Source organism: Gouania willdenowi, chromosome 1, assembly GCF_900634775.1.
Source record: "Gouania willdenowi chromosome 1, fGouWil2.1, whole genome shotgun sequence".
Classification (NCBI taxonomy): domain Eukaryota; kingdom Metazoa; phylum Chordata; class Actinopteri; order Blenniiformes; family Gobiesocidae; genus Gouania; species Gouania willdenowi.
This window is the reverse complement of record NC_041044.1, coordinates 30139879-30166200: the sequence shown is the minus strand read 5'-3', so window position 1 is coordinate 30166200 and position 26322 is coordinate 30139879. Positions and strand designations below refer to the sequence as shown.

Here is a 26322-nt window from a genome sequence, read left to right as displayed (position 1 = left end):
TCTATAGTGTCACAGAATTAAACCTGGATTTGATTTATTACCATTTTTTAGATTTTTATGTCTAAAGTGATCTTTTTGCAAGTTTTATTTTTGAGAAATGATTCCATTTAAGTTGCATTTGTCATAATTTTAACTTATAATTCATTGTTTCTTTTCATTGCTTGTGGCTATATTAAATGATTGGCTCCATGTGGATTTGACTTTTGATTTTGTGACAGTTTTCCTATGTTGTGGATAAGTTAAAAGTGACGCTAATGTGACTAAGCCGTCGAAACACACTTGATGGTACAGTCACGCACTGTGTACATTACAGAGATAGAGGTTATAGCTCTAGGGGGAATACACTTGTGATTGTTTTGACACAAAGCCTGGAAATGCACAGATGACTGACGCACACATGCTGTGCCTTCATGAACACAAGCTGCACAGCCAGGAGGTTTCTATAACTGCGTGCTTTAGGGTACATTTATGATTTTTCTGACAGATTTTCTTTGATTTTATGATGAGACAAAGATTCAAAATAACCTTCAATTGAATTGTAGCTTTCAGTGTGATGGCAAAAACTACTTGAGCAAATTATCTTTTGAAAAACGACTTCCCTTTTCCTCAGTAATTTGGCTTTTGGAGGAAAAAAGTCATAAGAATTAAGGCAAGATGGATGAAATAAGTTTGGTTTCATTTATTCACATCTTTATTTTAATTCAAATGTGACAAATTGTTGACAAAAGCTTTAGAGTTCTGATACTGACTGTATGATATCCACTAAAGAGTGTCAGCATTAGTTTGTCAAACTATTCTGATATCTCATTAAGAAAAGATTTCAAGGTCAGTTTGTGGACTGCATCGAAAAAAAAAAAAAAAATAGGCCACATTTTCTAATTTTAAAATATAGTGATGAAACACTGCGCTTTATGCAATAAAACAACATGAAGTTCAGAGGAATGTATTACGATTTTTGGAGAAAGCTTCCGGTGTTTGTTTTGTATTTAGATGAAAAATTAAGGGAAAGTAAATTTATTTATTCAGTTTTCTTCGGCATTGTTCATGCATGTAAATCATGTTTTTTCTCTGTCCCATGACATGCATTTATTCCTTGGGGGAGAAAATGTAAAATAATCCTGCAAACTTTACTTGCAAGCCATGTGCAGTTTCATCTTTCAACAACAACCATGAGTGGGTCTCATGCTAATCGCACTAGACCCAACGTGGGCCTGGGGCGGCCTTTGTTGTGCAGGTGCAGTCACAGTTATTCATAATAGAATCTGTTCCTGTCACTGGGTCGTGGTGGCCATAGCTTTTAAACCTGGAATACAGCGAGGAGATGAGCTGAGGAAGATAAGGAGGACGGATGGCATCTCACAATATAGAGGAAAACAAAACCATCGCAAAGGTAAAAAAAAAAAAACTTCCCTGTAAGTGCAGAGTTAAAATAGCAACTTGTTGAAAACTGCCTCAGATGGTTTCTGTCCTACTCCTTTTGCTTTGTGTGTTTTCAGCGTGTGTGTGTGCTGTGTGTGTGTGTGTGTGTGTGTGTGTGTGTGTGTGTGTGTGTGTGTGTGTGTGTGTGCTGTGCTGTGTCATTTGTGTTGTGGAGTGTAAATGATGCATGGAAGGTACAGACCTAGAGGCCTTTTCCACTTCATCGCACCTTAGTGGGGAATTATGGAGAAGTGTGTGTGTGTGTGTGTGTGTGTGTGCGCATAAGGCTAGATTTAGCAACACACACTTATTACTGCTGTTGGTCACCAAAGATAAGTGTTGGAAGGGGAAAAATCATATCTATTTAATGTGAATGTGCAGAAAATAAGGTTTTTTCTTCATTTTATAAGGGGTTTCTTTGCTTTTGGTAAGTGGATAAAATCACACAAATTAAATATGCACAGCAGAATTTTGCGCTAACAAGCCAACCGAGATAATTATTTTTTGCCCACGGTGAATGAGGCTGTTGTAACTGTGTGTGGGAAACAGAAATAGTGTTGAATAGAAAGCAGGCGACGGAATGGAAAGTTACAGAGAAGAAGATGGTCAGATAATGCTACGATTTGGAGAATGTGTCCTACTTTCTGTAGATGGCTGGTTTCTACGTCGTGTGCCGTATTAAAGCACTGAAGTCCATCTTAGGGCGATGTGTTTGTTTGCTGACTCTGCAGAACTGTGTACAGCGAGTATGTGGGTGTGTTTGTGTCGGTTTGCGTGCGCCTGATGATTCCATTAAGGAAGTAGACCGCAAGCACTTTTGTTGTCTTGACCAGTCTGTAGGGCTCGGCTCCCATGATGCAATGTTCTTACTATTCTGTCTCCAGTGTAAGAGGTTTACCTTCTTTAACACAAAAGGCCTTTTGTATTTGGTTTCCTTTGCTCTGCCACCAGTGTCACTGGCCACGTTTACATGATGTGACGGAATTAGTTATTCCAAATTAAATCATTCGGAATTAAAGTGTTCTGCTTCGTGTTTACATGGACATAATTCCCGAACTGAGGTTTACAGGGAAAACCGGTATATTCGGCTTTAGTTAATTCTGCTTTAGGTCTGGGGGTTGGGAAGGCTCTGATTGGACAGGGGAAGAACGCGACGTATCACGTCTATTGGGAAAAATACACAATAAACACTTTATTGTCGGCTGTAACACAGAATATCACACATGAGAACTGTGTTCACCTTTATTTCGATTGTAGTTTTGAAGCAGCAGCTCAACAAGAACACACTTTGGTCCACGGAGCGGAAAGGAGATATGATTTAATCACCAGTAGATAAAGCCCAGCAAAACCAGGAATAAATAGTTGCTCCCCTAAAGATAGTAGCTCTAACAACTTGGACAATGATAAACTTAATAATAATACAGCCTGTGCAGCAGTACGGGGACGCTCTTGGTATCACCCGTTCGGTGAAGCCAGCTTCATTTGCTGATCTCCATGTGTGTTCGTGTGAATTTCTGCACGTTTATGCCTCCGTCCAGCCACTCTTTTCATTAGATCCATGCCTTTTAAGGCTCTTATTATTATTATGTCGGCTCTAGTCCGGGCGGCCATGTTGGATTGTGTCGTCACCCAGCATGTCATCGCCTTAAGTCGCGCATGCGAAAAATGACCAAAATGAACTTAAAGTGGATTTAAGTGTTTTTAACTGTTTAGAAGAAGGCGAAATTGTTTAATTTGGAATTAAAAACAAAATAAACCAGCCACCTAATTTGGAATTAAGTTTAATTTGGAACCCAATGAGCATTAAGAATTAAGTGTTTACAAGGTCAGGTTAAAGAGGAATTCCCTTTTATTCTGCTTTAAAGAGGAATTAAAGCTCCCATGTAAACGTGGCCAGTGTGTTTCCCTAACATTAAAGTGACGTTCAGGCATTACGACATGTCTTAAGGAACAATTAGCGCAGTTACTCTTTTCTCTCGATGACCCATTCAGGAAGGGATGAAAATACAGGAAAAGTCACAATAGGAAAGGTACAGGACAGGAATGGTAAGAAAAAAAACATGTAGATGAACCTAATTAAAGCTGAAAAAGAGCAAAAGTTCACTCCGTTCACCTTTAAGGAAGCGAGAGGTGAGACACACTGACAATTTAAGTCATTTTTCTGTAGAATAATTGGTATCTTTTTGCCAAATATGTCACTTTTTTCACTACATTGAAAGCAAATTACTCCAAATTAAATCATGTAGCTGTGCCATGCTTCAAGAGAAACCCATATTTTATTCATTAACGTTAGCTAATTATTAGGCTTGAGATTTTCAGCAAGGCCCTATGAGCCTGTGATGCAAAAGAACGCACGCCAATGAAATGTCATTGTCAAAGCTAGAAGAAGAGAAACATTATATGTCTGAGTCTAACTCGCTTCATAAGGTAAACTTAAATACTATAGAGACAAAAACACCACATTTTACACCACGACTGAAGAGATTTATGAAAAGTGTCAATAAATGACACATTATCTCGTCCATGATTACGATACTTTGTGAGTACTGATACTAAATGATAACCAAATTAAAGTTCAGTATCATAATGTAACTGCATTACCATGATTAAATTCAATAATAGTATTAATATATATATATATTGAAAATATAGACACAATAATCTGCTACAGAGGTGTCCTCTTTAGTATTAACTTTTTCCCCAAAAAAGATACTGTATTAGGGATGTCCCGATACAACTTTTTCACTTCCGATATGATGCCGATATTTCGATCTTGCGTATTGGTCGATACGGATATCGAGACGAGACGAGCATGAATCATACATACAGTACTTTTATTACTTACAGTATTTGTAGTGTGGAATGTTAGAAAAGTCTTGATCAAATGATGTTAATCAAACAGAGAACGATTATATACATTTTAACCTTCAAAATAATATCTACAGTATTCTACAATCGCATAAATATAATATATATTGGAGATTTTAGATGCAGTTCGATAAAATCCGATTTTATCGATTCTCACTGTTAAGTTATGGATAGGTTTCATAAATAGCCTCTGTTTCCTGGCAGAGACTTTAGAGGAATATTTTCCCAACATTGTGTAAAAACTCCACTCACTAAAAAGTTAACTTTTTATGCCTTTTACAGAAACAAAGGTTTTATCGATTACACTGTCACAGAATCATTGACCTGGACACTAAAAGTCTGAGAAATGAGTCAAAGAATCAATGTTCTCTTATTCTTTGACCTATCCCAATAATTGCTAACATTTATTTACAAGACATAATGAAGCTGTTAAGAAACTTGTTTACTGTCTTTGTTCAAGTTTTCACCGCTCTATGATTTGCTTGTCTACGCTTTCAGTGTCCTGGCTATATCAAATATATCCTCTATAACTGTGTTTCTCAAATAGGGGTACGTTTAACCCTAGGGGTACGCAATGTCACTACAGGGGGTACTTGACAGGGACAGAGAGGGGAAAATTAACAAATGAAATGATTAAAAATATGGGGTTTCATAATGTTTATTTGTAGTTTAAAATGATAATCACACTAAATATTACCACCAACTCACAAAACGACAACAAAAACGCACAAAAGAGAAAATTATACTGAATAATAAAAACACACAAACAGCTAAAACACACAAAATGACACAAAGAACACACACACACTAAGAGAGAAAAATGGTTACTATTACCTGCAACACAAAAAATGACAGACACATGAAACACACAAAACAACATAAGAAGAAACCCAATGACAGCAAAAACACACACACAGAGAGAGAATAATTTAAATAATATCAACAGCACACAAAAACAGACAAAATATACTGAATAATAAAAATAAACAACTAAAACACACACACTGAGAGAAAAATAGTTATTACCAGCAACACAAAAAATTACAACAAATACACATTAAAAATGAGAGAAAATTACACAAGATCACCAGAAATTACACAAAAATAACAGAAACATACAAAACAACATAAGTAAAAATCCAACGACACCAAAAACACTATTTAAATAATACTAACAACACACAAAAACACACAAAATAAGAGAAAAACTACACTGAATAATAAAAAGAACAGACAAACAACAACAAAATGACTCAGAAAACACACAAAATGATGATAGAAAGGATCTTTGTTAGACCATGAACTAAAATACAAAGGTCAGTGTTGGTCCGACATCAGGAAGGAGATGACCGCAAATGATAAAAACTATAGAAATAAATCTATTCAGGAGGCACTAAATACTGTTTTTTTCCACTTATTTACAAAGTTCGATTCTTTCAAATGTGTGTTACCACCCATTCATTCCATAATTATGCTCTATAGTTGTTTTTTTTATAGTATTCTGAGGAAAATGTAGTCGGACAAAGGGGGTACACGGATTCAGAAATAAGAGAAAGGGGGTACATGGATTCAGAAATAAGAGAAAGGGGGTACATGGATTCAGAAATAAGAGAAAGGGGGTACATGGATTCAGAAATAAGAGAAAGGGGGTACTTGAGCTAAAAACATTTGAGAAGCACTGCTTTTTTAACACACACATCCAATCAACCATTATCTGATACCAAATGTAAGTCAGTCAGTTGTCCTAACCCTCCATCACATGCTGGAAGTTTCCGAGCAAAAGCTGCTTTTCTGAGTGAGCACAGTCCCAGTGTGTGAACGGCAGAGGAAAACGAACAGAATGTCAATGAACATGTTTCCTAGGATTGTTTTTTGGGAGATTCTCAGCTGAAGTGCTTTTTTCTTTGACTGCAGACTGTTGTTTCAGAAGATGTGCCTCAGTCACAGAAGGTTTTCTCATCAGATATTGATGGTTGTCCTGTGATGACCACCATGGAGCCTGACATTTAGTTTACTGTAATTGTTAGTGATGGCTAACAGCAACACAAAGTGGTTATCACTCACAGCTAGAAGACACTTTGGTTCAAACGCTAGAGAGAATCAATATGTGGAACTTTCCATGTGGAATTTGCATGTTGTCTCATAATGCATACATTTATATGTTAGGCCATTTGGAGTTTCTAAAACCAATCAGAATAGGGGATTTGAGTGAAACAGTGTTTGTTTGTCTCTCTGTGTTGGCCCTGTGATGGTCTGGCATCCTTTTTAGGGTGTGACCCATCTTGTGTCCTATAATCACTGGGAGGAACTGTGTCTGTACAGATTAATGTGGGCGCAGACGATTAATGAAAGAATAAACATTGGCAGTTATCTGGATCAGTAATCCTGATTATGGTACCATGATTAATCACACTTTAAAGGCTTGGAAGACATGTATATCCCTATTAATAACGATACAGTAGGTCCAAATGTACGGCCACCCCCCATTTTGTGAAGAAATGTGCAATCTGGATCGGATCCAGTGTCACAGACTGAGTTTACCTCGTACTGAGATCGATTGTGAGCATGTGCACTACCGGAAAATGATTTTTTTTTGCTAGTTCCGCCGTGCTGAGTGAGAGATGATCTCAGTCAACAACTTGAGTTAAGTAATTGTCTCATGTAACAATCTCAATATGAATAGGAATAGTTTAATCTTCAAAAAACATGATTATAATTACGCGTTTCCCAATCCGATATTGATATCTGATCTCGTTTCGATATCAGCCAGAAAACAAATCTCGGATTTTATCAGACTGCATCTAAAATCTCATATGTATTATATTTATTCAATTGTAGAATACTGTAGATATTATGTTGAAGGTTAAAATGTATGTTCCCAATTGGTTGAGTAACATCACTTGATCAAGCCTTTTCTAACACTCCACACTACGAAATAAGTAATGAATGTATGAATGATTCGTGCTGTTATCATATCGGATCCATATCGTTATCGGCCAGCACTCAAGGTTGCAAAACTCAATACAAAAAGGAATAATTTATTTTCCAAAAAAACATGATTATAATATACATTGCAATAAAAACCAGTTAACCTAATGTAACTTTACAGTAATAAGCTGTTGTGTTCTTATATTAGCAATTTGATCATGACAATCATATTTTAAAATGAGTATAGCAATCTCTGTGCATGGCTAATCCAGCACGGGTACATCTCAGCACGAAGCAGTCATGAGATTGTAACATAATCTCAGTACGGAGATAAACTCAGTCTGTGTCACCGGATGAAACTTGGTGAGACAATTAAGGACCAGACATAACTGAAGCAAATTTCATAAATATCGGTCTATTACAAACCAAGATATTGATTTTTTAAGTTTCGCCAGTGATCAGAGATAGTGATCTGTTGATTTTTCAAACTGATCCAGCATCAGTGCATACATCTGAACCCCCCACATTTGAATGGAATCTTCCATTGCATATTATGTACAAATAATAACTGCCAGTGAAAATTAGGGATGTAACGATTCACTCAATTCCCGATACGATTCGATTCACGATACTGGGTTCACGATACGATTCTCTCACGATTTATTTTACAAAATGGGACTGTAGACAAATGATGATTGAAAAATATTCATTTATTTTTATTGGGAAAAAAACTAGAAAATACTGTACTATTTTCCTTTTGTTTTTCATTGTCAAAAGAATCCCTTGATAAACTATTCAAAACAATGCAATTTAACTAAAAATAAATCTTGAATGAAATAAATAAAGGAATAATACAAATGAAGAAGAAGCCTATTAATTTAAATTCTGGTTCTATAGTAAATAATGCAAAACTGCATAATAGTCATTTTTCTTTTTAAAAATGCAACTGAAAATGTATTTTGTCCATTAACAATTGGACTTTTTAAAAAAAAAAAAAAAAACAGCCTGCACTGTATTTACGTCAGATATTTGTTTGCACCAGCAGAGGGCGCTGGTAACCCAGTGGTCGGTTGGGATGCAGCTATTCTGTGCAGTGAAAAAGAGATGCTATGCTAGCAGACAGAGCTAATAGAAAAACGTGACTTTTACAGATAGTCACGTAATATTACAGATATTCTTTCGGTGCTAAAGGGGTAAGGAATCATTTATGAACATATTTAATAGTAGAAGGCGGCCAGAAAGAAAGTAGTAGTAGATTCCGCCCGCCGCCTCAGCATTTGGACAAGAGAATGATAGATATATATAAAAAAAGTACTGCGATTCAATTTTCAGAAAATTGATATCAACCGTCATACCTATGAATCGATTTTTAACTGCCTTACAATTAATCGTTACATCCCTAGTGAAAATATGACCTCCTTGGCCAAGGTAATGAATGACGGAAGGAAGGAAGCAAAGACATTAGGACTGAACGATTTTGGAAAATAATCTAATCGCGATTTTTTTTTTCACTGAATATTGCGATTTAATATTTTTTCAAGGGCCTCTTGTCATGTATTTTTCAAGAAACACAAGCAAATATATCAGTCTGTTTCATAATAAACAATTTTTTTGCCTTTACCTCTTTCAACATGTCTACCTAACTTCACGTTTCATGAAACATGTAAACTGCACTTCTTAAACACTCTCTGAACTTAACAGGACAGTACAAGAAAAGAAAAAAATAATTGCTGCCTTTGCGATTAGAAAATCGCATTTTATGATATCGCAAATGCAATTAATCGTTCAGCCCTGAAAGACGTCACCTTCCCAAAATTTGTTGATAACATTCTTTTTTCATGGTAAATTAAACGACTTCATTCGTGCGTAAAAAATAAATAAAAAATAAACTATATGGAAAGTGTGTTTATGTTGTATGTGGTTGATAAAAAGACAAATACAAAAGTTATTCAGAACAAGGACATCATTCAGGTTTGAACAGATGGACAGAGACGAGATAAAAGAGTCGAGAACAAGAGAAGTCTGAGTTCACGCAGCCTAAACCCCCTCTTCAGCACTTTTACATGCTGTAAGCTCCTTTTACATTGACATCATCAGCCAGCACCCGCTGGGTGTATCTCCTTGTTGTCCTTCTACTGAAAGCTTGCAAATCGTTCACCTCAGTGCTTTCTTTATTTAGACTGTATGAACACATTAAAAACACCTGGATTTTAACAGATGTAGATAATATTTGTGCACAGCAGTTTTGTTTTAATCTGTAATATAGCAGCCTCTTTGTGTAAAACTAATTCATGTAGTTTGATGGTTATACTTGTACACACATTAAAATAATCATAGAAGCAATTTGGGGGTTTTTTCTCAATTGGTTTTCAAACATTTAAGCAATACTGACCAGTTTGACCTCAAGTGGAACGTAGATTTCAGGCAGTGAAAACACGCAGTTTCAACATTATTGTGCTCTAGTTTGCACGTCCAGGTGTAATAATATCTCAGCAATAAAAACAGATAATGTCCTTGATTCTGTGAATGATTATTATTTAATTTAGGGAAAATCTATTGGATCGATTTGAGTAAAATTGCATGATTTTTGAAAAACATGTTATATCAGCATGGGAAAACTGTGAGCCCTCCAAATACTGTGGATGGTAATTGAATTTGTTTTATTAGATGGGCTGAGATATCTACAACTGAATGTTTGTCATTTTTACACAATGATGAATTTTTTCTTTGTCATTTTTACTTTCTCCCGTGGGCCAAATGAGACACTCTATAGAGACGGATTTGGCCCCCTGGCCTTGAGTTTAACACATGTAAATTAAAATCTCTTTGACATAATACAATTTGTTGAGCTTCAACACTTTTTTCTTACATATTTGTTCCAATTCTGAATTTTTTCTAATGTGTGTGTACGTGATTCATTTCTACTGCTGACAGCCTTTCTGTCTGTCTTTGTCATGCAAAGTGCATAAACAAAACCAGATTCAGCGATCTATTCTAAGGGAGTGCAATAAGCAAATGAAGGCCTCCCACTTTACAGAGAGCTGCTGTTATTACAATATTCAAATGAACCTAACCTAATCTAATAAATGCAAGTTGCCTGATGAAGGGTTTTGTTTGTGTTATACGTGTGTGCTCATTTTATGCAAAAAAAAACCCAAAATGAGACTAACTCCTGATTTTCTCTCTCTGTAATGCTTTATCCTAAAGGAAGTGGAGGTTTGTATAATTCAATGTGTACCTTATTTGTTGGAATATTATTACATAATATTAGAGATTTCAGTACTTTGTTCAACTTATTTGAATTTGAATCAATCCTGTCTTTCAGGAGCCTGGAACATGGACTCCACCAAAGCCTTTTGATCAAGGTTAGTGAATACTGTACCTTTAGTGAATTCACTTATGAAGAAACCCAAAAAGTGCATGCTCAATCTGCTCAGAGTGCATTATTTTTAGGTTATTAGGTTTTGAATACATGCAAGTTTTAGAATGTAATACCCAAAATGTAGCACTTTAAAGCAGAACTAAGTAACTTTTTCACCTTAATAAATAATTCTCATAGTCCCTGTGAGGGTAATTGGGGGTTTTTTCATCTACCCCTGTTGTCTCTGGCCAGAAAACGGCACTTGCACTTTTGCACCGACCCGGTGGCAAGATGTACTGCTTTACGGCATCCCAACACAAACTAATACTAGATAATGACCAGCCCTGTGACATGACACGGTTGTCTACAAATTCACTTTTCTCAAACTTATATCATGGCAGAGCCAGCAAAAAAAAAGGGCAGAGAAGAGCTTTGTCCGAGGAACGGAGCAACTCCATGCAATGACAGCTCAGCAGCAACACACAGCAATCAAACACTGTCGTCACGGCAACAGGCACGCACACACTCAAATATCCATTCATCCATCTTCAGAGCTGCTTTGTCAGCATATAAAACAAACACATCACACACTCCCTTCCGTATTACTCCCACATCATCCATTTATTTTACTTGTCTCTCTTCCTCATACTGTTCACATGGTCACATGGACTATATGTGTGAAGTGTCACTGTTGTATTAGGATTTTTCAGCGATCGTTTGCTACCGTCTTGGGAGAGCAAAGGTGTGCATGTAGCTGTGGGGTGGGGCAGGCGGCGGGGGGTGCGGAGTGTTTTACGACAGTGACATAACCAAAAGGGACCTTTTAGGGGGAGCACTAAGCACAAGTTACTTAGTTCTGCTTTAATAAATGCCGTTGTAAATTTTGTTAAGACGAAAAAAGCATCGCAAAAGTCGTCTTTCAAGTGTAAAGGCTTGAAAAATCAACTCCATTAATACAAGTTAAGACAACAGTGATTGTAAATATCAGCTAGGATTGCAAAGGGGTGTAAACATTTTATATGAAATTAAACTCAGCATATTGTCTTGATGTGAAAATATTTCCTCAACTTTGTCCAGTTTCAGCAAACATATACTCAGTACCCGCCATTAAAAAAAACAACACTCAGAATGCAGGGTTTTCTGCAGTGGTGTACCAATAGTACACAGGAATAAAAGCATATCACACGTCAGATTTTACCACAACAGTGAATTTTAAATGTTATGACTTCAGTACAAATTGCAATTTGTTGAGGAGCTTGTTGAATATTGGAAGAATTAACTTGCATCGGAGCGGAGGTATCTGCAGCTCCTGCCAGAGGGTAAATATTGGCACTCCTCGTACAGGATGTGAAAGAGGTCTGAAACAATTCTCAGAGCCAGACTGTTGACAGGCTGCTCGTAAAGAGGCTGAAGGGGAGCATGATTTTCAACACTTATTATAATCTTCATGGCAGCCTGTCCCATATGGGCGATCTGGGACCTTAAATAATTAACCTTTGAAAGTCTAAAGGGTCTAAGACCTCCAAGTAGATACTAAAAACAAGGTTTAATGCTATATTACTAATGTAAAACCATGTAGTCTTTACATACACTCATAAGTGGACGATAATAGTAACAATACAAGTGTCAGCTGAAAGTATTGTTCGCCCCAAAGAATGGACAGGTGAAAATCATGGATGAAAGCTTCAGTTAATTGTAATAGTTTGTTTTGAGCTGTTTGACTTCAGAGAAACCAAAAGGATAAAACAGTTTTGTGATCATGCAGCCGACTGTGAAACAACAAAGGCCTGTTTAAATGTGCATGACTAACATTCTACAAAGAGTTTTCATTTTGTCTCTCTTTGATAGTCTGGTTGCAGTATTTTAACTTCGGTTGATGTTTTGACGTACGCTTAAAGCTGCTGTCCCCCAATAAGCTTTTATTATATAAAATCATTGTGTATGCCTCTTAAATCAACAAATCAAACAATTTACCTCCCCAAAAATTGAGCGCTTGTAATATTAATCTGCACCCTAAATGCTCTGTTGACAACTCGCATTGCGGGATGTGGAATCCTAGTTTGGTTCCGATATTCCCTATGATATTAGAATTAAGTAAAAACACATCTCCACGACTCCACATCCCACAATGCAATGCGTAAAATTTCCAAACAAACTGTGGCATTTTTCTGGATTGATGAGGCATACAATGTGATATCAAATGTTATGGGGGGGGGGGGGGGGGGGTAGCAGCATATATGAATTCTGTGAACATTCTTTAATAGTGCAACACTATATATAGGTTTAAACTAAAAATATTTGTGAGAAAATGTTGCCTGTATTACAGCACAAACACTGCATTTTGACGCTGCCTGATTTATTTAAGCCTGGCAGCGATAACCTCTAACAAACATCACTCACATCAGTGAAACAATAGCGTTAGATTGTGTGTTGCAGGATGAAGTCAGGATAATCTACCAAAGCCGTTGAGAGATTACAGTAAGGATCTTTAGAGCAAAGGTCATTCCCGAACTGTTCTTGGATCATTCTCCAGTTTCTTGTCCTGGTGAAGGTTGACAAAGTCAGAAACAGCCTTCTGGTTTTTACCTACAAAAGTCATGCCCTCTACTTTAAAAAAAACAACTCTTACTTTACCAGTTGATTGCTGGTAGAGATGGCTGCTAGAGCATGACAAATCCAGCCTGATTTAGGATCAGAGCTGGATTTCTAAAACCAGTTCCATCTGTTTTTAGCTGTAAGAATGCTTAACAGTATTATGGCTTCCAGTACAGTGCAAGTGTGTGCTTGGACTAAGCAAATAAGCTTTAAACACATGTAAACAAACGGGGCGACCATTAAAAAGTTGCGCATGTTACACATTTAGCAACAAACCACGTTTAAAAAAAAAAAAAAAAACGTATGGGAATTTTGACCAGATTTAAAGCGATTTGCAACATTTGATATTTACTTTTCTTGTAAAATATGTTAACAGTAGATCTTAATGTTAAGTTCGTTAAGTCACAGCTGAAACTAAATATGTCACATGCAGGTGTAGGTGCAGACTCAAACGCAGGGATGGAGGCGGAGCTCAGGTGCATTAAACCAATATTTATTGGTTTAGGCTCATAGGTGGTCAGTCCAGGGAGGCAGAGGTATCCAAAAAACACAAAATCAAGAACACGGAGCGAGTTACTCCAACTCGCTGCAAAATGAAAAATCCTGCATCGAGGGTCCTGCTGGGTCTGCTGGTGGTGCAGACCCAAATGCAGTTACAGAGGTGGAGCTCAGGTGCATTAAACCAATATTTATTGTTCTCTAAGCATGGTTGTCAAGCAAGCAGGGATTTGGCACAGAGGTGGTCAGTCCAGTGAGGCAGAGGTATCCAAAAACACAAAAAAGGCAAAACCAAGAACATGGGGTGAGGGTAAACAAGTAGAATGTCCAAAAGCAAAAGTACTTGTTGTAGATCCAGGAATTACTGGCATGAATCCTAGCCCAGGCCACAAGTGATAATGTAATAATGTCCCAGCACTGAACTGAGGCAAAGCCTCCCCATTTATACACAGAGCAGTTAACTGCAGCTGGTGACCAATCACCAGCAGCTGTGCCCAGCAGGAAACAGCTGCTGGGAGGAAGACCAAGAGTTCCTGCCTGCCCTACAAAATAAAATCCCATCTTGACAAAATATTTCGCTATTATGCAAATTATCTGAAGTACCAAAGTAAAAGTTAATTTAGATTTAACATTTATATTTATATGTAACATTTAGATTTAACATTTATATTTAATATTCAACGTTTAGATTTAACATTTGGACTTATTATTTAACATTGAGATTTAACATTAACCTTATATTTTAACATGAAAAGTAAATATCACAAATTTCACAAATATTGCTGTTAATCTGGTCAAAAGTAACATTAAATAATCACACACGTTTTTTAAACACGGTTTGCTGCTAAATGTAGCAAAAAAGTTGCTGTTTAGCATGGACAACTTTATGATCGGCGCCCCATAAAAGTGTAGCCTTCACCATATATAAAGATTACGCCGTTGCAATTAATTATGAAAGTACCTCTGAATACCCCATCAATGATGGCTGGTGATGCCAGACATGAGTTTTTAACTGAATAACAAAAGACTTTGTGAAAAAAGATCAATTATCTCAAGGAAAACTCCAGTCAGGCTGCCTCAAATGTACACAAATACTTCAAATGAGTATGTACACACATAATAAATGCGTGATGTTCATGTTCTTGTTCTTTCAGGCCTTGATCCAGCCAAAGATCCCTGCCTGAAGATCAAATGCAGCCGCCACAAGGTGTGTGTGGCAGAGGATTACAAGACTGCCACTTGTGTCAGCCAGAGGAGAGTAAGGTGAGGACAAACCTCTGCTCTTTGGTGATTTGCACAAGTTATGAATGCAATAAACTAAAAGCAGAACCTTTTATTTTTTTCTTATTTATTTATTTGAATCCATGCATTGAATTAATGAAGCATATTAAGCAACTACACCAGCTGCTCTCCTTCACCACAACTCTTTGTGACTCTTGGGTCACTTTATTGTTGGGTCCTCCTACCCTGGCACTGGCATTGCTTTAGTAGAGACATGAAGTCCTGCCAAGTGTTCATGAATGGGCTTTGGGTGTGTGCGTGTGCGCGTGTGTGTGTCTGGGACTCTGCAGACTGGACAGAGGACAGACTCATTTCCCATTTTTAGCAACAACATAATCCCCACTACACAAGTCCTTCACAATTCATAAATACTTGTATTATTCAGGACTGCTATAGAGTGCTAAAACACGCTTTATGCATGATGAATGCATATGTGCACAGATATGATTTCTCTTCATATCTTTAATCCCTTTCCTCAGTTTTAAAGATGCCAGCTTGTATCAAAGTCCAGGTTCAAAGTGCACGCCGTGTCCCGTGGTTCACCCGTCCCCTGTTTGTGGGAGCGATGGCCACACCTACTCCACCAAGGTACAGCATCACTTTGTCTTTCACTCAAGTCGTGTTTTATATCCCATCCCTAGAGTAAGAGACATTCTTTGTTTTCATTTCTCTCTTCTCTATTCTGTCTCTGCTGTTCAGTGTAAGTTAGAGTACCAGGCGTGCATGACAGGAAAGAAGATTGCTCTCAAGTGCTCAGGCATGTGTCCGTGCACTGCTCAGTCTGAACGCATTCCTCCAGCAAAGAAAGGTAGAGAATGAGAAATACATGTTTAGATGTGAACCAATATTCTGGTCTTCTTTGTGAAGCATTACTTTTTTTCTGTCAGTAATTGTTGCTGTTGTTCTGCAGTTTGCAGTGAGTCAGATCTGAAGGAGGTCGTGAGTCGTCTGAGAGACTGGTTCAGAGTGCTGCACGAGAACAGCAACCACAAGAGAGTCAAGATCCAGAAACCTGAAAAGAACAGTGAGTCACGTAACAACTTGACTCCAAAATTCTTCCTTAGCGGTTTTTCATTCCTTCCACCATCTCTCCTCTTTGATCCTCACCGCAGAGTTTGAAGTCGGGGCCTCGTCCATTTGTAAGGACCCTCTGGGCTGGATGTTCTCTCGATTGGACACAAATTTCGACATGCAGCTGGACCAATCAGAGATCAAGAGCCTTTACCTGGACAGGAACGAGCCGTGCTCTGATGCTTTTTTCAAATCCTGCGACACATATCCTGACAAAGTTATAACCAGCTCGGAGTGGTGCACAGGCTTCCAGAGGTACACAGGTACGCTGCCTACAAACACCTCATCTGTTCACACTAAGTTCACATGTTTAAATGTCAGACGTTAGAACAAAATTAGTACTGCACGGACTTTATGATCTACTGCAGGAGTGTCCAATTCCGGTCCTAGAGGGCCACTATCCAGCATGTTTTAGATGTTTCCCTCTACCAACACACCTGATTCAAATGATTAGGATCGTTATCAGGCTTCTGCAGAGCTGGATGAGGAGTTGATCATTTGAATCAGGTGTGTTGGAAGAGGGAAACATCTAAAACATGCTGGATAGTGGCCCTCGAGGACCGGAATTGGACACCCCTGATCTACTGTTAACAGACAACACAGGGAGAGACACTGGTTACCTACAGATTTATTCAAATCAACACAATTAGTAAAGCTGATGTAGAAAACTGCAAAAATTACAAAGCATTTGTTTTTGCTTTACCTTTTTGTGAAGGAAGTAGTTCTTTTCATATTAGTGAAGTCTCAAATTAGAAAAGTCCCAATCTTGACAATTCACTCAAATCCACACACACACGTCACACTTGATTTCACTCACATTTTTCTCTTCCTGTTGTATCCCGTGTTGGTGTTAAACTGATTTTGTTTGCTGAAGCTTTTGTGTTATTTAAGGAGACAATATGTTCACCGGCGTCAAAAGTACTGAATGGATTTTGGAAGATTCCATTACATTTTAGAGGGAATCCACATCAATCCCATTTCACTCAGTTTTGTCGGTTTCTCAGTTATCCCACAGAGTTTCATCCAGATCTGGATTGCACATTTCTTAGTTTCTGAAAAAATGGGGGTGCCCATACATTTTTATTTACTGTATTGTTAATATTGACAATAGCAATTTCTTCCAAGCCTTTAAAGTGTGAATGATCATGGTACAATGATGAGGATCACTGATCCAAATAACTACCTATGTTCATTCTTTCATTAATTGTTTGTTTTAAAACAATGGTTCAATCTCAAATAGGAAATTAAATCATTTTGACCCTCAAACTCTTTTTTTAATTGCACCCCATGTGTCCTTATCAGACATTTGGTCAGTCATTGTCATGTTTCCTGTTTCACTACACTTGGTTGTGTGGTGAGGCTCATTAACCATCATTTTTGCAGTTTCACGGTTGTTGTTGTAGAGTAAAAATGTAAACTTTTGCAGGCTCTTTAGGAACCGACCCCTGCTCAGAGCTGTACTTTTCTCCAAAGCTCTATAGTGCAGAGCTTTCCTGTACCATGCGGAACTTCCTCCTTTGTAAGACTTTCCCGTCTCCAGTGGACCTGATTATTATTGTAGGTTTAAAACCAAAAAAGATCCAACACAATGCAGAACAACACCGTGTCTGAACTCCAGCGACAAGTTTTTTTCTGATGAGTCATCGGACCCTACAGCAGCAGGAGAACAAACATGAAAAAGAAGCAAACAAAATAAGACGCTTCACGCAAACTCCTGCCGACCGCTGCAGTTTCTTACAAAGTCCCTTGTCTCTCCCGTTCAGATTCTCCGTGTAAAGCAGAGCTGTCCAGCATCAACAAAAAGCAGGCAGGGAAGAAACTACTTGGTGAGACACACACAGAGAGTAAACAATAAATACACACGAAACGCCTACACTGCCCACGCTCACTCTGTGTGTGCACGTGTGTGTGTTTTATGAATGCAGGTCAGTATCTGCCGTCCTGTGATGAGGACGGTTACTACAGATCCCACCAATGTCACAGCAGCAGTGGACAGTGCTGGTGTGTGGATCGCTATGGCAACGAAGTGGCCAGTTCACGTACTCACGGCCCTGCCGACTGCGGTAGGTGAACGCTACAGTCGCTTAAATCGCCCATGATGAGTCGCTTTAACATTGTCGTGCTTTTTGGTCGCTCCATCTCTTCATCACTTCAGTGACGTGACGACCAGGGAATAGTGTGAAAAATACCGTATGTGTCTGCGTAGCCGGTGGCAGCACTGAGAGGGCTGTTCATTTGGGCACCTGGTGGCCCTCAGTCTAATTTTAGCGGCCCCAGAGGCAAATCCCCCAAAATTGTTATTCAAGAAGTTGGTAGGAATGTGAAGCCCACAGTACATAAAATAACTCCCAACAAACACAAATCGGCAGCAAAATACAAAAAAGTACACACAAAAAAAAGTACGACAACCACTTAAACAGACAAAATGACGACGAAAACAACAACACTGTTACAGAATAGCTCCAAAGATACACAAACCGCTAACAAAATGTGAAATGACAGGAAAATACCGAAAACAACAACAAAAATACAGAAAGTGACCCCAAAAGGGCACAAATCGACAACAAAAGTGCAGAAAATGACAAAAAATAACAAAAACCACACAAAATGGCTAAAAACTGACAAAAGTAGAGGAAGTGTACAGCCCTCAGTGCAGCCTTCCAGCTGTAGCGGCAGGGAGGGTGACAGCCTTCAGCTCTACAGGCAGGGATGGACGGGGGAGTTGTTGCTTGAAGTAGCTTGAAAAGTTAAAATTTTTCAAGTTTGAGCCACTCAATCGCACGATCTAAATGCTTGAAGGACGGTTGCTTGATGTTGCTCGACGTCACGTCATTTACATTGATATTGAATGTAATCTAGTCGCCAGAGTTGCTTGAGTTGTGTTTGGTGTGAACGCACCTTGAGTCACACTGTTATTGTCCGTTCGTCCGAGTTAAAGGGAACAGCTTTTCTCAGAAACAGTTTAAGATAGGATAACCAAATTCGGTGTGTGGCTTCAGAGTACCAATAACTTGATGGAGTTCGAAAATGAGAAGTGAGCAATTATTTTTCCGGAGTTATTTCCTTTTTTCTGTTTTTCTTTACTAAGTTCGAGGTATCTTCAAAGGGGACAGCTTTTCTTAGAAACTGTTTAAGATAGGATAACCAAATTTGGTGTGTGGCTTCAGGGTATCAATACTATGATGGAGTTTGAAAATGAGAAGTGCGCAAATATTTTTTCCGGAGTTATTGCACTTGTGCCCTTTTTTTATTATGTTCAAGGTATTTTCAAAGGGGACAACTTTTCTTACAAACTGTTTTTTCCCCTGAATACACTGGGCCTCGGGGTAGAGAAAATGAAATGTGGCCGGGTAGATGGACCTGTGGAGAGTCCAGCTGGCATTTACAGATATGTGATTTCCACCTCAGCAATTCCTTTTTTTTAATGTATTGCAGGGAACTTCTATTGCAAAAAAAGAACTGCCAAACAGTTCCTTGTAATAGTCCTACACTAATCTCCTTTCAAATTCACTCAAATAAGGATACATTAATGCAGACATGGGCAACTGGCGGCCCAGGGACCACATGTGCCCCTCGAAATAATTTTGTCCTTAAAGTAAATGAAGTAAATGACTCAAATGAAGCATGCAAAAATGCAGAAATATACACACAACGACAATGACAAAAAAATTACTGCAAAATATAACAACTAACTAAACTAAAATGGCACACAACTAAAAAACACAAAAATGTATTCCTGTATTAATGCTCAGATTGGTCATTAGTCTAAATGCTGAAATGAATGTTGATAATGTGGCCCTTGTATGAGACAATCCCATTGTTTGGCCCCATTTTTAACTTCATTAACTTGAGAAAATGCAATGTATGACGTGTGCAGTGACCAAAACATTTTCATAGAACATTGGTTCATACTGTGCAGCCTTTTCTAAAGCAGCTGATTTGTAAATTATGTTGGAATATTTTTCACCCGTAATAAGATATTTTAATTGCATCACAAGCTACAATAATGTTCAAAAAGAGCTGCTATTGGCCACTTTCATTGCTGTCTGATAAATTGAAAATATTGAAACGTCCGACAATCTGGGAGGAATGAGAAACAGAGGTGCTGGATCTGTGTATCGAGGGGAACCAGTTGAGGGGTTTTATTTCATTTTATTTAACATTTATTTAACATGAACACACAGTAACTCTGACATGTGTGAGATTTGATCATGTACAGGTACCAGATGCACTGCAATCAACGCTTATAGCAAAATGCTAGTTTACAACTTTAAAAGTAGAGAATTTAAGAGAGACACCTTAGTAAAAAGCAGTAAAAAGTTAAATAATGAACTTCAATTCAATTTTATTTATATAACAAAATTACAACAATAGTCATCTTGAAGCGAAATAAAAATAAATAAAATAACTAAAGATACAGATAAAGTAAGAAAGTGGACTAGGGTTTCTTCTTCAGTGCTGCTTTTCTGTGTGGGAGCAGTGCTGTTGCTCCTTCAGCCATGACTTGATAACTTTGTTAAAATCATCCAAATCTTAAGATCTGTGAGCATTCCAGATTTTGACTCCTGTAACAGAAAAGGCTGATTATCCAAACGAGGTTTTGCGTATCGGTGCAACATTTACCATTTACTGAAGCCTGTGTGTTGAATTCGTGGCCCGACATCTTGTGATAACATCTCCAAATATAGATGGAAGCAGACCGTCATATAGATGGGACCAATCAAAAATCAGCTTTAAATGAAATATTAGCATGTTTGAGATCTTGTTATGAGGCCTGTGGGTTGTCGTCTGTTCATCAAGCTCAGCAGAGTTGGAGGATGTCAAATGTTGGCCAAGGACTTTTCGAGAGTCTATTTGAAGATGGCCCAGAAACAGGAACTGGGATGAGTATCTAGATCTCTAAAGATAACTGCCATCGAGGGTTAATCTAAAGCCTTGGCAGACATTTAGTGGATCTTTGTGCTCTTCTTTGACAGATAGTGAAAAAGATCTCGTCCACAGAGCAATGACTCCTTGATGACTCACTGAAGCTTTGCTCTGTGTTCGTAGGAGTGATTCTGGAATCCTCTGGGGATCTCGGCAGTGGAGACTCAATTTTCACTGACGATGATGATGACGATGACGACGACGACGAGTCGTTTGTCCTCAATGACCGCGCAGGTATGGACGATGAGGACGACGAAGACGAGGATGATGACGAAGACGACGAATATTTGTCTTAAAACTATAAAAGATTTAAAAAAAAAAAAAAAAAAAATGAAAACAAGGAAATAAAAGTGTTTGTTTGGTCAAACTTGCACGTTTCTAGGTGACTCCCCAGGCAGTAATTGTACTAACAGCCTATGGACTACTTTCAGTGTATTGTTTGTTAATAAGTTAAAAAAGAAAAAAGAATTATATGAATATCTCTGGCAAATGTTTATGATTTCTCTACTTGTTTAAGTATAAAATATGAGTGGTTAATGGCACTTGTTCTTTTGTGTGTCAGCCAACCAGAGAGCATGACGGGAACTCATTGAAAGTCTGCCCTTTGTTCTTTTTTGGACCAGTCCTTGTACACAGTGTGTCCTGTCCTTGTGCAGCACTCCAATGCCTGAGTGTGTCGATGCCTAAGGTGCAATATTTACAGAGATTTCCCTGTTCATCATCTTCCTCTTATCCCCCCCCCCCCCCCCCCCCCCCCACCCTCTAATGCTCATCAAATGTTTCTCTGTGTATCAGTGGAAGTTGGATGATGTAGATAAAATCATATTGCACTCTTTAGTTTTCTTTTGATCTCGATCTGTGACTGTGACTGTGCGGAGGAAAAAAAACACAAAAAAAAAAAAAAAAACCAGACATGCTTCATTAGAGGTGTTCAGAAAAAAAACAACATTAAAAAAGGAAAAAGAAACAATGTGATTTGGATAACAATCAGAGTGGGCGCGCTAGCTGTTTTCACTGGAAAAGGAATCAAGTTGAATCATCTCAAAGGTTCAGCAGCATGGAAAACAAACGACTGTTTTTCAAAGGCAGGAGCCGGGCTTGAATATTGATATCTATTTTTCTAATCCATCTTAGGTTGAAGATGAGGCGGATTTGGCTTATAGCACATCCAGTACTTCACAACATTATTTCGGGAGTAGAGAACAAGAGGCGAAACGTTTGTAAAAAAAAAAACACATTTTGACAGAGCGTGAGGCTAAAGAATCCCCTCAAGCGTGAAAGGATTAAGCTACACTTGCGTAGTTATGAAGTGCTCGAGCCACAAATCTGTGATAAACTTGTTTACTGGCCTTTAATGGGTCAGCGAGCTCAAAGAAAGAAAGAGAAAAAAAAACACCGGGTGCTGTTGACGTTTGTAAATTCTCACATAAAAGACTTTGGATTCCATTTAAACAAAAGGTCCGTACTTCAAACCACAGAGCCGTGCAGAGGGTGAGGCGTGCCTTTTACTGGTGAGGACAGATGGCACAGATGAGGGGAAACGCATGCGTACTGGACCGACCCAAACTCTCCATTACACTGCATAGGAGTGGCTTTTGCTCTTAGGCTTACACAGTCTTGGATTTTAGTGTAGCATATGTTGGGGCCTGATTAGGATGGTGTTACCTGAGGCCATACTTCAAATGTTTGATGGTGAGACAGTGGAGGTGTTCAGACTCTTAGAACGTTGGATTATCTACAAAAAAACAGATGATGTTTTTATTTTGGAAAGCGATTCTTGATTAAAATAAATAGTCTGTAGCTGATCTAAGATTGAAAATAGATTTTTGCTGTGTTTTCCTGAAAAGTCAAAGCTGGGATTTGCTCCTCTGGCAATTATCAACACTTAATCTGCCACTTGGCTTGATTTTCAATGCGTTACCTGTTGAAAGACTATGTTAAGCCTGTAAAAGTGCCATCTTACTGACCAATAGAGATTTTTTTGTTTATGTGCTTAATGTTGGTTCTTTTTTGTTTCTTTTTTCTTTTTTTTTTTTTAGCTTTTGAAGCTTTGCTTCCTGCATTTCTTGGTATTCAGGAGTTTTAATCGTGAGTTTTGTTTCACTTCACAAACTGGAAATCTTCTCCTTAAATGTCTCAGTGTACATTTCACAAGTACATGACCTCGAACACTGTAGCTACTCTCAACCAATCACACACGCTCTGATAGTATCCTGATATAGATGCATTTTTATAGTGTGTGTATGATTTGCTGAAATAAAAGCTATCTTGACCAACATCTGCTTTGTCACAGGTTTCACTTGTACAAATAAAGACATAAATAAACAAGACAATTCTCGTTTTTTATGTCGAAAAAAGTGTGTCTTCACCGGCTTAAATTTGGACAAGCTTATCATGTTGGACATGTGTCTTAACAAACTTATGCTGACTCAACATGTTAAATTGTTTGCATGTGGGATTGATGTATATGTATTCGTACATCTTATAAGGGCAATAACAGATCATTTGATTATTTCTGAGTCCATTTTTTTAAAAAAGAAAAAAGGTTTTCATTGTGGGTAACAAATTAGTAACATATTGTGTAGGAATGTGCAAGAGAGGGAAATGTAACCAAAATCTAACACAAAAATAGACATTTTGTTGTTAAACATGTTTAAGAAAATACTTCCACAACTGACAAAAATGTTTTTTAAAGGGAAATGTGACACAAAAATATATTTTATTTTTATTTTTTTTTTGTCTTGAACATGGTTAAGGAAATACTTCCACAACTGAAAAAAAATACATATTTTAAAAGAAGGGAATAAACAAATTATTTAATTCTTTCTGATTTTTTTTTTTTTTTTTTAAAAGAAGTTTAACCAAATTATTACACAAAATTATGTGTTTTGTCTGAAACATGTTTAAGAAAATACTTCCACAGCTGAAAAAAAAAAAAAAAAAAAAAGCAGTGGCAATCCTTACGGTTGCCGTATCAATATATTTACATTCTAATTTGGCCAGTTTAGGTCACGTGACTAAGACTAATCTTTACCCTAACCCTAACTCTAACTGTAAAAATTGTGCGATATTGGGTTATAACCTAACCCTAGCCCTAATCTTCAAACGCTGCGTACTTGCACTTCGGTAACCGTACCGATAGCACCAAGTTCGAATGTTCAACTGACTGTGGTCAGGTGTAAAGATTGAGCTCTGTGTGCGAGAACATTACTACATTACGTAGAAGAATAGCATGTGAATGATTTACGAGACGCTTCACAGACACGCAGCCGTGCACACATCACACACACACCAAACCCAAACGCAGGACTTAGAGCAAAACAGGTCATTGTTCTGTGTTGTCTTACAGTGTGTGGCCTAGTGCAATAACAGCACAGGAGAGGAGCTCACACACTGGGTACATGCAGGGTTGGTGCCAAGGCCTGTCAGTAGGTCCACATAGGGGAAGTCAGGGTGTCCAAAACATGCTCCACCTGTGCTCCAGACAGAATGACTGTGATCTGATGTGAAATGCCTTAAATTGCAGGAAGCACCTCAGTCCGGAAATCAGGTCCATGGGATAAGCAATCCTCTGTGTGTGAAGCAAGCTTGTTTTATCCCTTTCACGCTCTGGTGCATGATGTGTCTTAACTCCAGTATTATAACCCTCTCAGTGGGTGTGGAAGCACTTTCTCTGAGCTGAACAATCATTTTTCCTCCAAAAATAGCTGCTCCTTCATCCGATGTTTGTAAATGTGCACAAAACTGAGCTCAGCACAACAAACCAGAGGCTCAGAACCCGCTTAATGGATCACCTTGGGCAAGAAAATGTATCGACTAACACCTCGATATCATTATTTGATGCAGGGGTTCTCAAACTTGGGGTCACCAGACACTGGAAGGGGGTCACCAGATGCCATTTAGAAACCATTTTTGATTATTTTGACATTACTGCCATTTCTGCCACTTCGCCATCAAATTTTATTGCCTTTTCTGCACATTTCTTGTTTCCACTTTCAAGACATTTTCAACACTTATAAACCCTTTCCACCACTTTTTCCACCTAGTGTCACGTATGTTGACACTTTATTGCACTATATTTCATGCTTATTTTTTCCCACATTCACGATTTGCCAGTCTCATTATTTGCAATCCAATATTTCCAATATTGACACTTTAACCATTTGTACCACTTTTTTCTGTCTGTTTTTGGCCACTCTAATTTGGAACCAATTTCTGTGTTTTTTTTAGAATTCCATTGTAATATGTGAATGAGAATCTCTCTTGGTAAGTTGTGGTCACACTGCCCTAAGCAGGCCAGATACCATCGTACTGAGAACATTTACCGAGGTCTCTTCTCGGAGGCTCTGTCACTGTTATCACTAACATACAAAACCCTGAGAGCACAGAACAACTGCAGATTCATTGGGACACACACGGAAACCTCTGAATCCTAAACCGGTCTGCTTCCAAAACCCTTTGACCTAATAAACCCTGTGTCCGCATCTGACCAGCAACCCTAAAGCATGACTCCGTCTCATTCCATTCAGAACCCCATTTGATGGCTCGTCTCGAGATCTAAAGACATCAGATAATGAGGTACGTGCAGAAGTTTCCTTCTTAACATTTCAGATGGAAATCTGTGTCTTGCCTGTTGAATGATTGACTAGATCAGTATTTCTCAACTGATGGGTCGGGACCCAAAAGTGGGTCGCGGGCCTGTACTGGGTGGGTCGTGGACAGCTGGTCAAAAATAAGTAAATACTTAATGTCTCTCATGTTGGACTTGTCTTTTATTTGGAAATATTTTTTTATTTTTTTTATTTTGACAGGCATGCTGTGAAATGCATGTTGCACAGGAAAATATATAGATTTATGTTTCAAAAAAGATTATATATATATACATATGTATGTTTTTTCAACAGCTATTTTTGAAAAACTAAATTTGGTTGGTTGAGGTTGCAATTTAATGACCGTGGAAAAATGTGGGTCCCCGGGTGAGACCAGTTGAGAACCCCTGCTGTTTAGGTGGGAAAACAAGCATATTCAACAATAATTTCCTCAAATTTGCATGTATAAATTATACATAAAGTATGTAAGACACGGATGATATAAGTGGCAGATATCAGTCCCTTCAGGATTTTCTCTTTTAACTTTCATTGATTTTGTGAAATATTTTTTTTTATCTAATTTCGGGAATTTATGAGAAGAAATTTCAGGAAAATTGAGTCATTTGAACAATTTGAGATGACTGCAGTCATGGGGAAATTGCATTCCTCCAGATATTATGGAATATCATTTAATTATTTTATCTAGAAGGGGCTGAGATACAGTATATCTGCAACTGAATTATTTGGTCATTTATGCCATAATTCCTGGTTTTTCTGTCTTTTTTT

At 38.0% G+C, this 26322-nt stretch overlaps 1 protein-coding gene across 4 annotated transcripts in view; it reads left to right on the top strand.

Moving 5' to 3' along the window:
• Nucleotides 1-21944, top strand: part of spock3 (SPARC (osteonectin), cwcv and kazal like domains proteoglycan 3) — a 29400-nt gene extending 7456 nt beyond the window's left edge. The window contains exons 3-12 of one of the 4 annotated variants that reach the window (XM_028451306.1): nucleotides 10423-10431; nucleotides 10541-10580; nucleotides 14824-14932; nucleotides 15430-15538; nucleotides 15650-15758; nucleotides 15861-15974; nucleotides 16063-16284; nucleotides 17785-17847; nucleotides 17947-18084; nucleotides 21071-21944. In XM_028451306.1, coding sequence (XP_028307107.1) covers nucleotides 10423-10431; nucleotides 10541-10580; nucleotides 14824-14932; nucleotides 15430-15538; nucleotides 15650-15758; nucleotides 15861-15974; nucleotides 16063-16284; nucleotides 17785-17847; nucleotides 17947-18084; nucleotides 21071-21243 — 1086 coding nt within the window. In that variant the 3' untranslated portion in view covers nucleotides 21244-21944. Of the gene's footprint in view, nucleotides 1-10422; nucleotides 10432-10540; nucleotides 10581-14823; nucleotides 14933-15426; nucleotides 15539-15649; nucleotides 15759-15860; nucleotides 15975-16062; nucleotides 16285-17784; nucleotides 17848-17946; nucleotides 18085-21070 lie in introns of all 4 variants that reach the window. The other 3 variants (XM_028451298.1, XM_028451322.1, XM_028451313.1) reach the window with 3 other exon arrangements.
• The last annotated feature ends 4378 nt before the right edge of the window (nucleotides 21945-26322 follow it).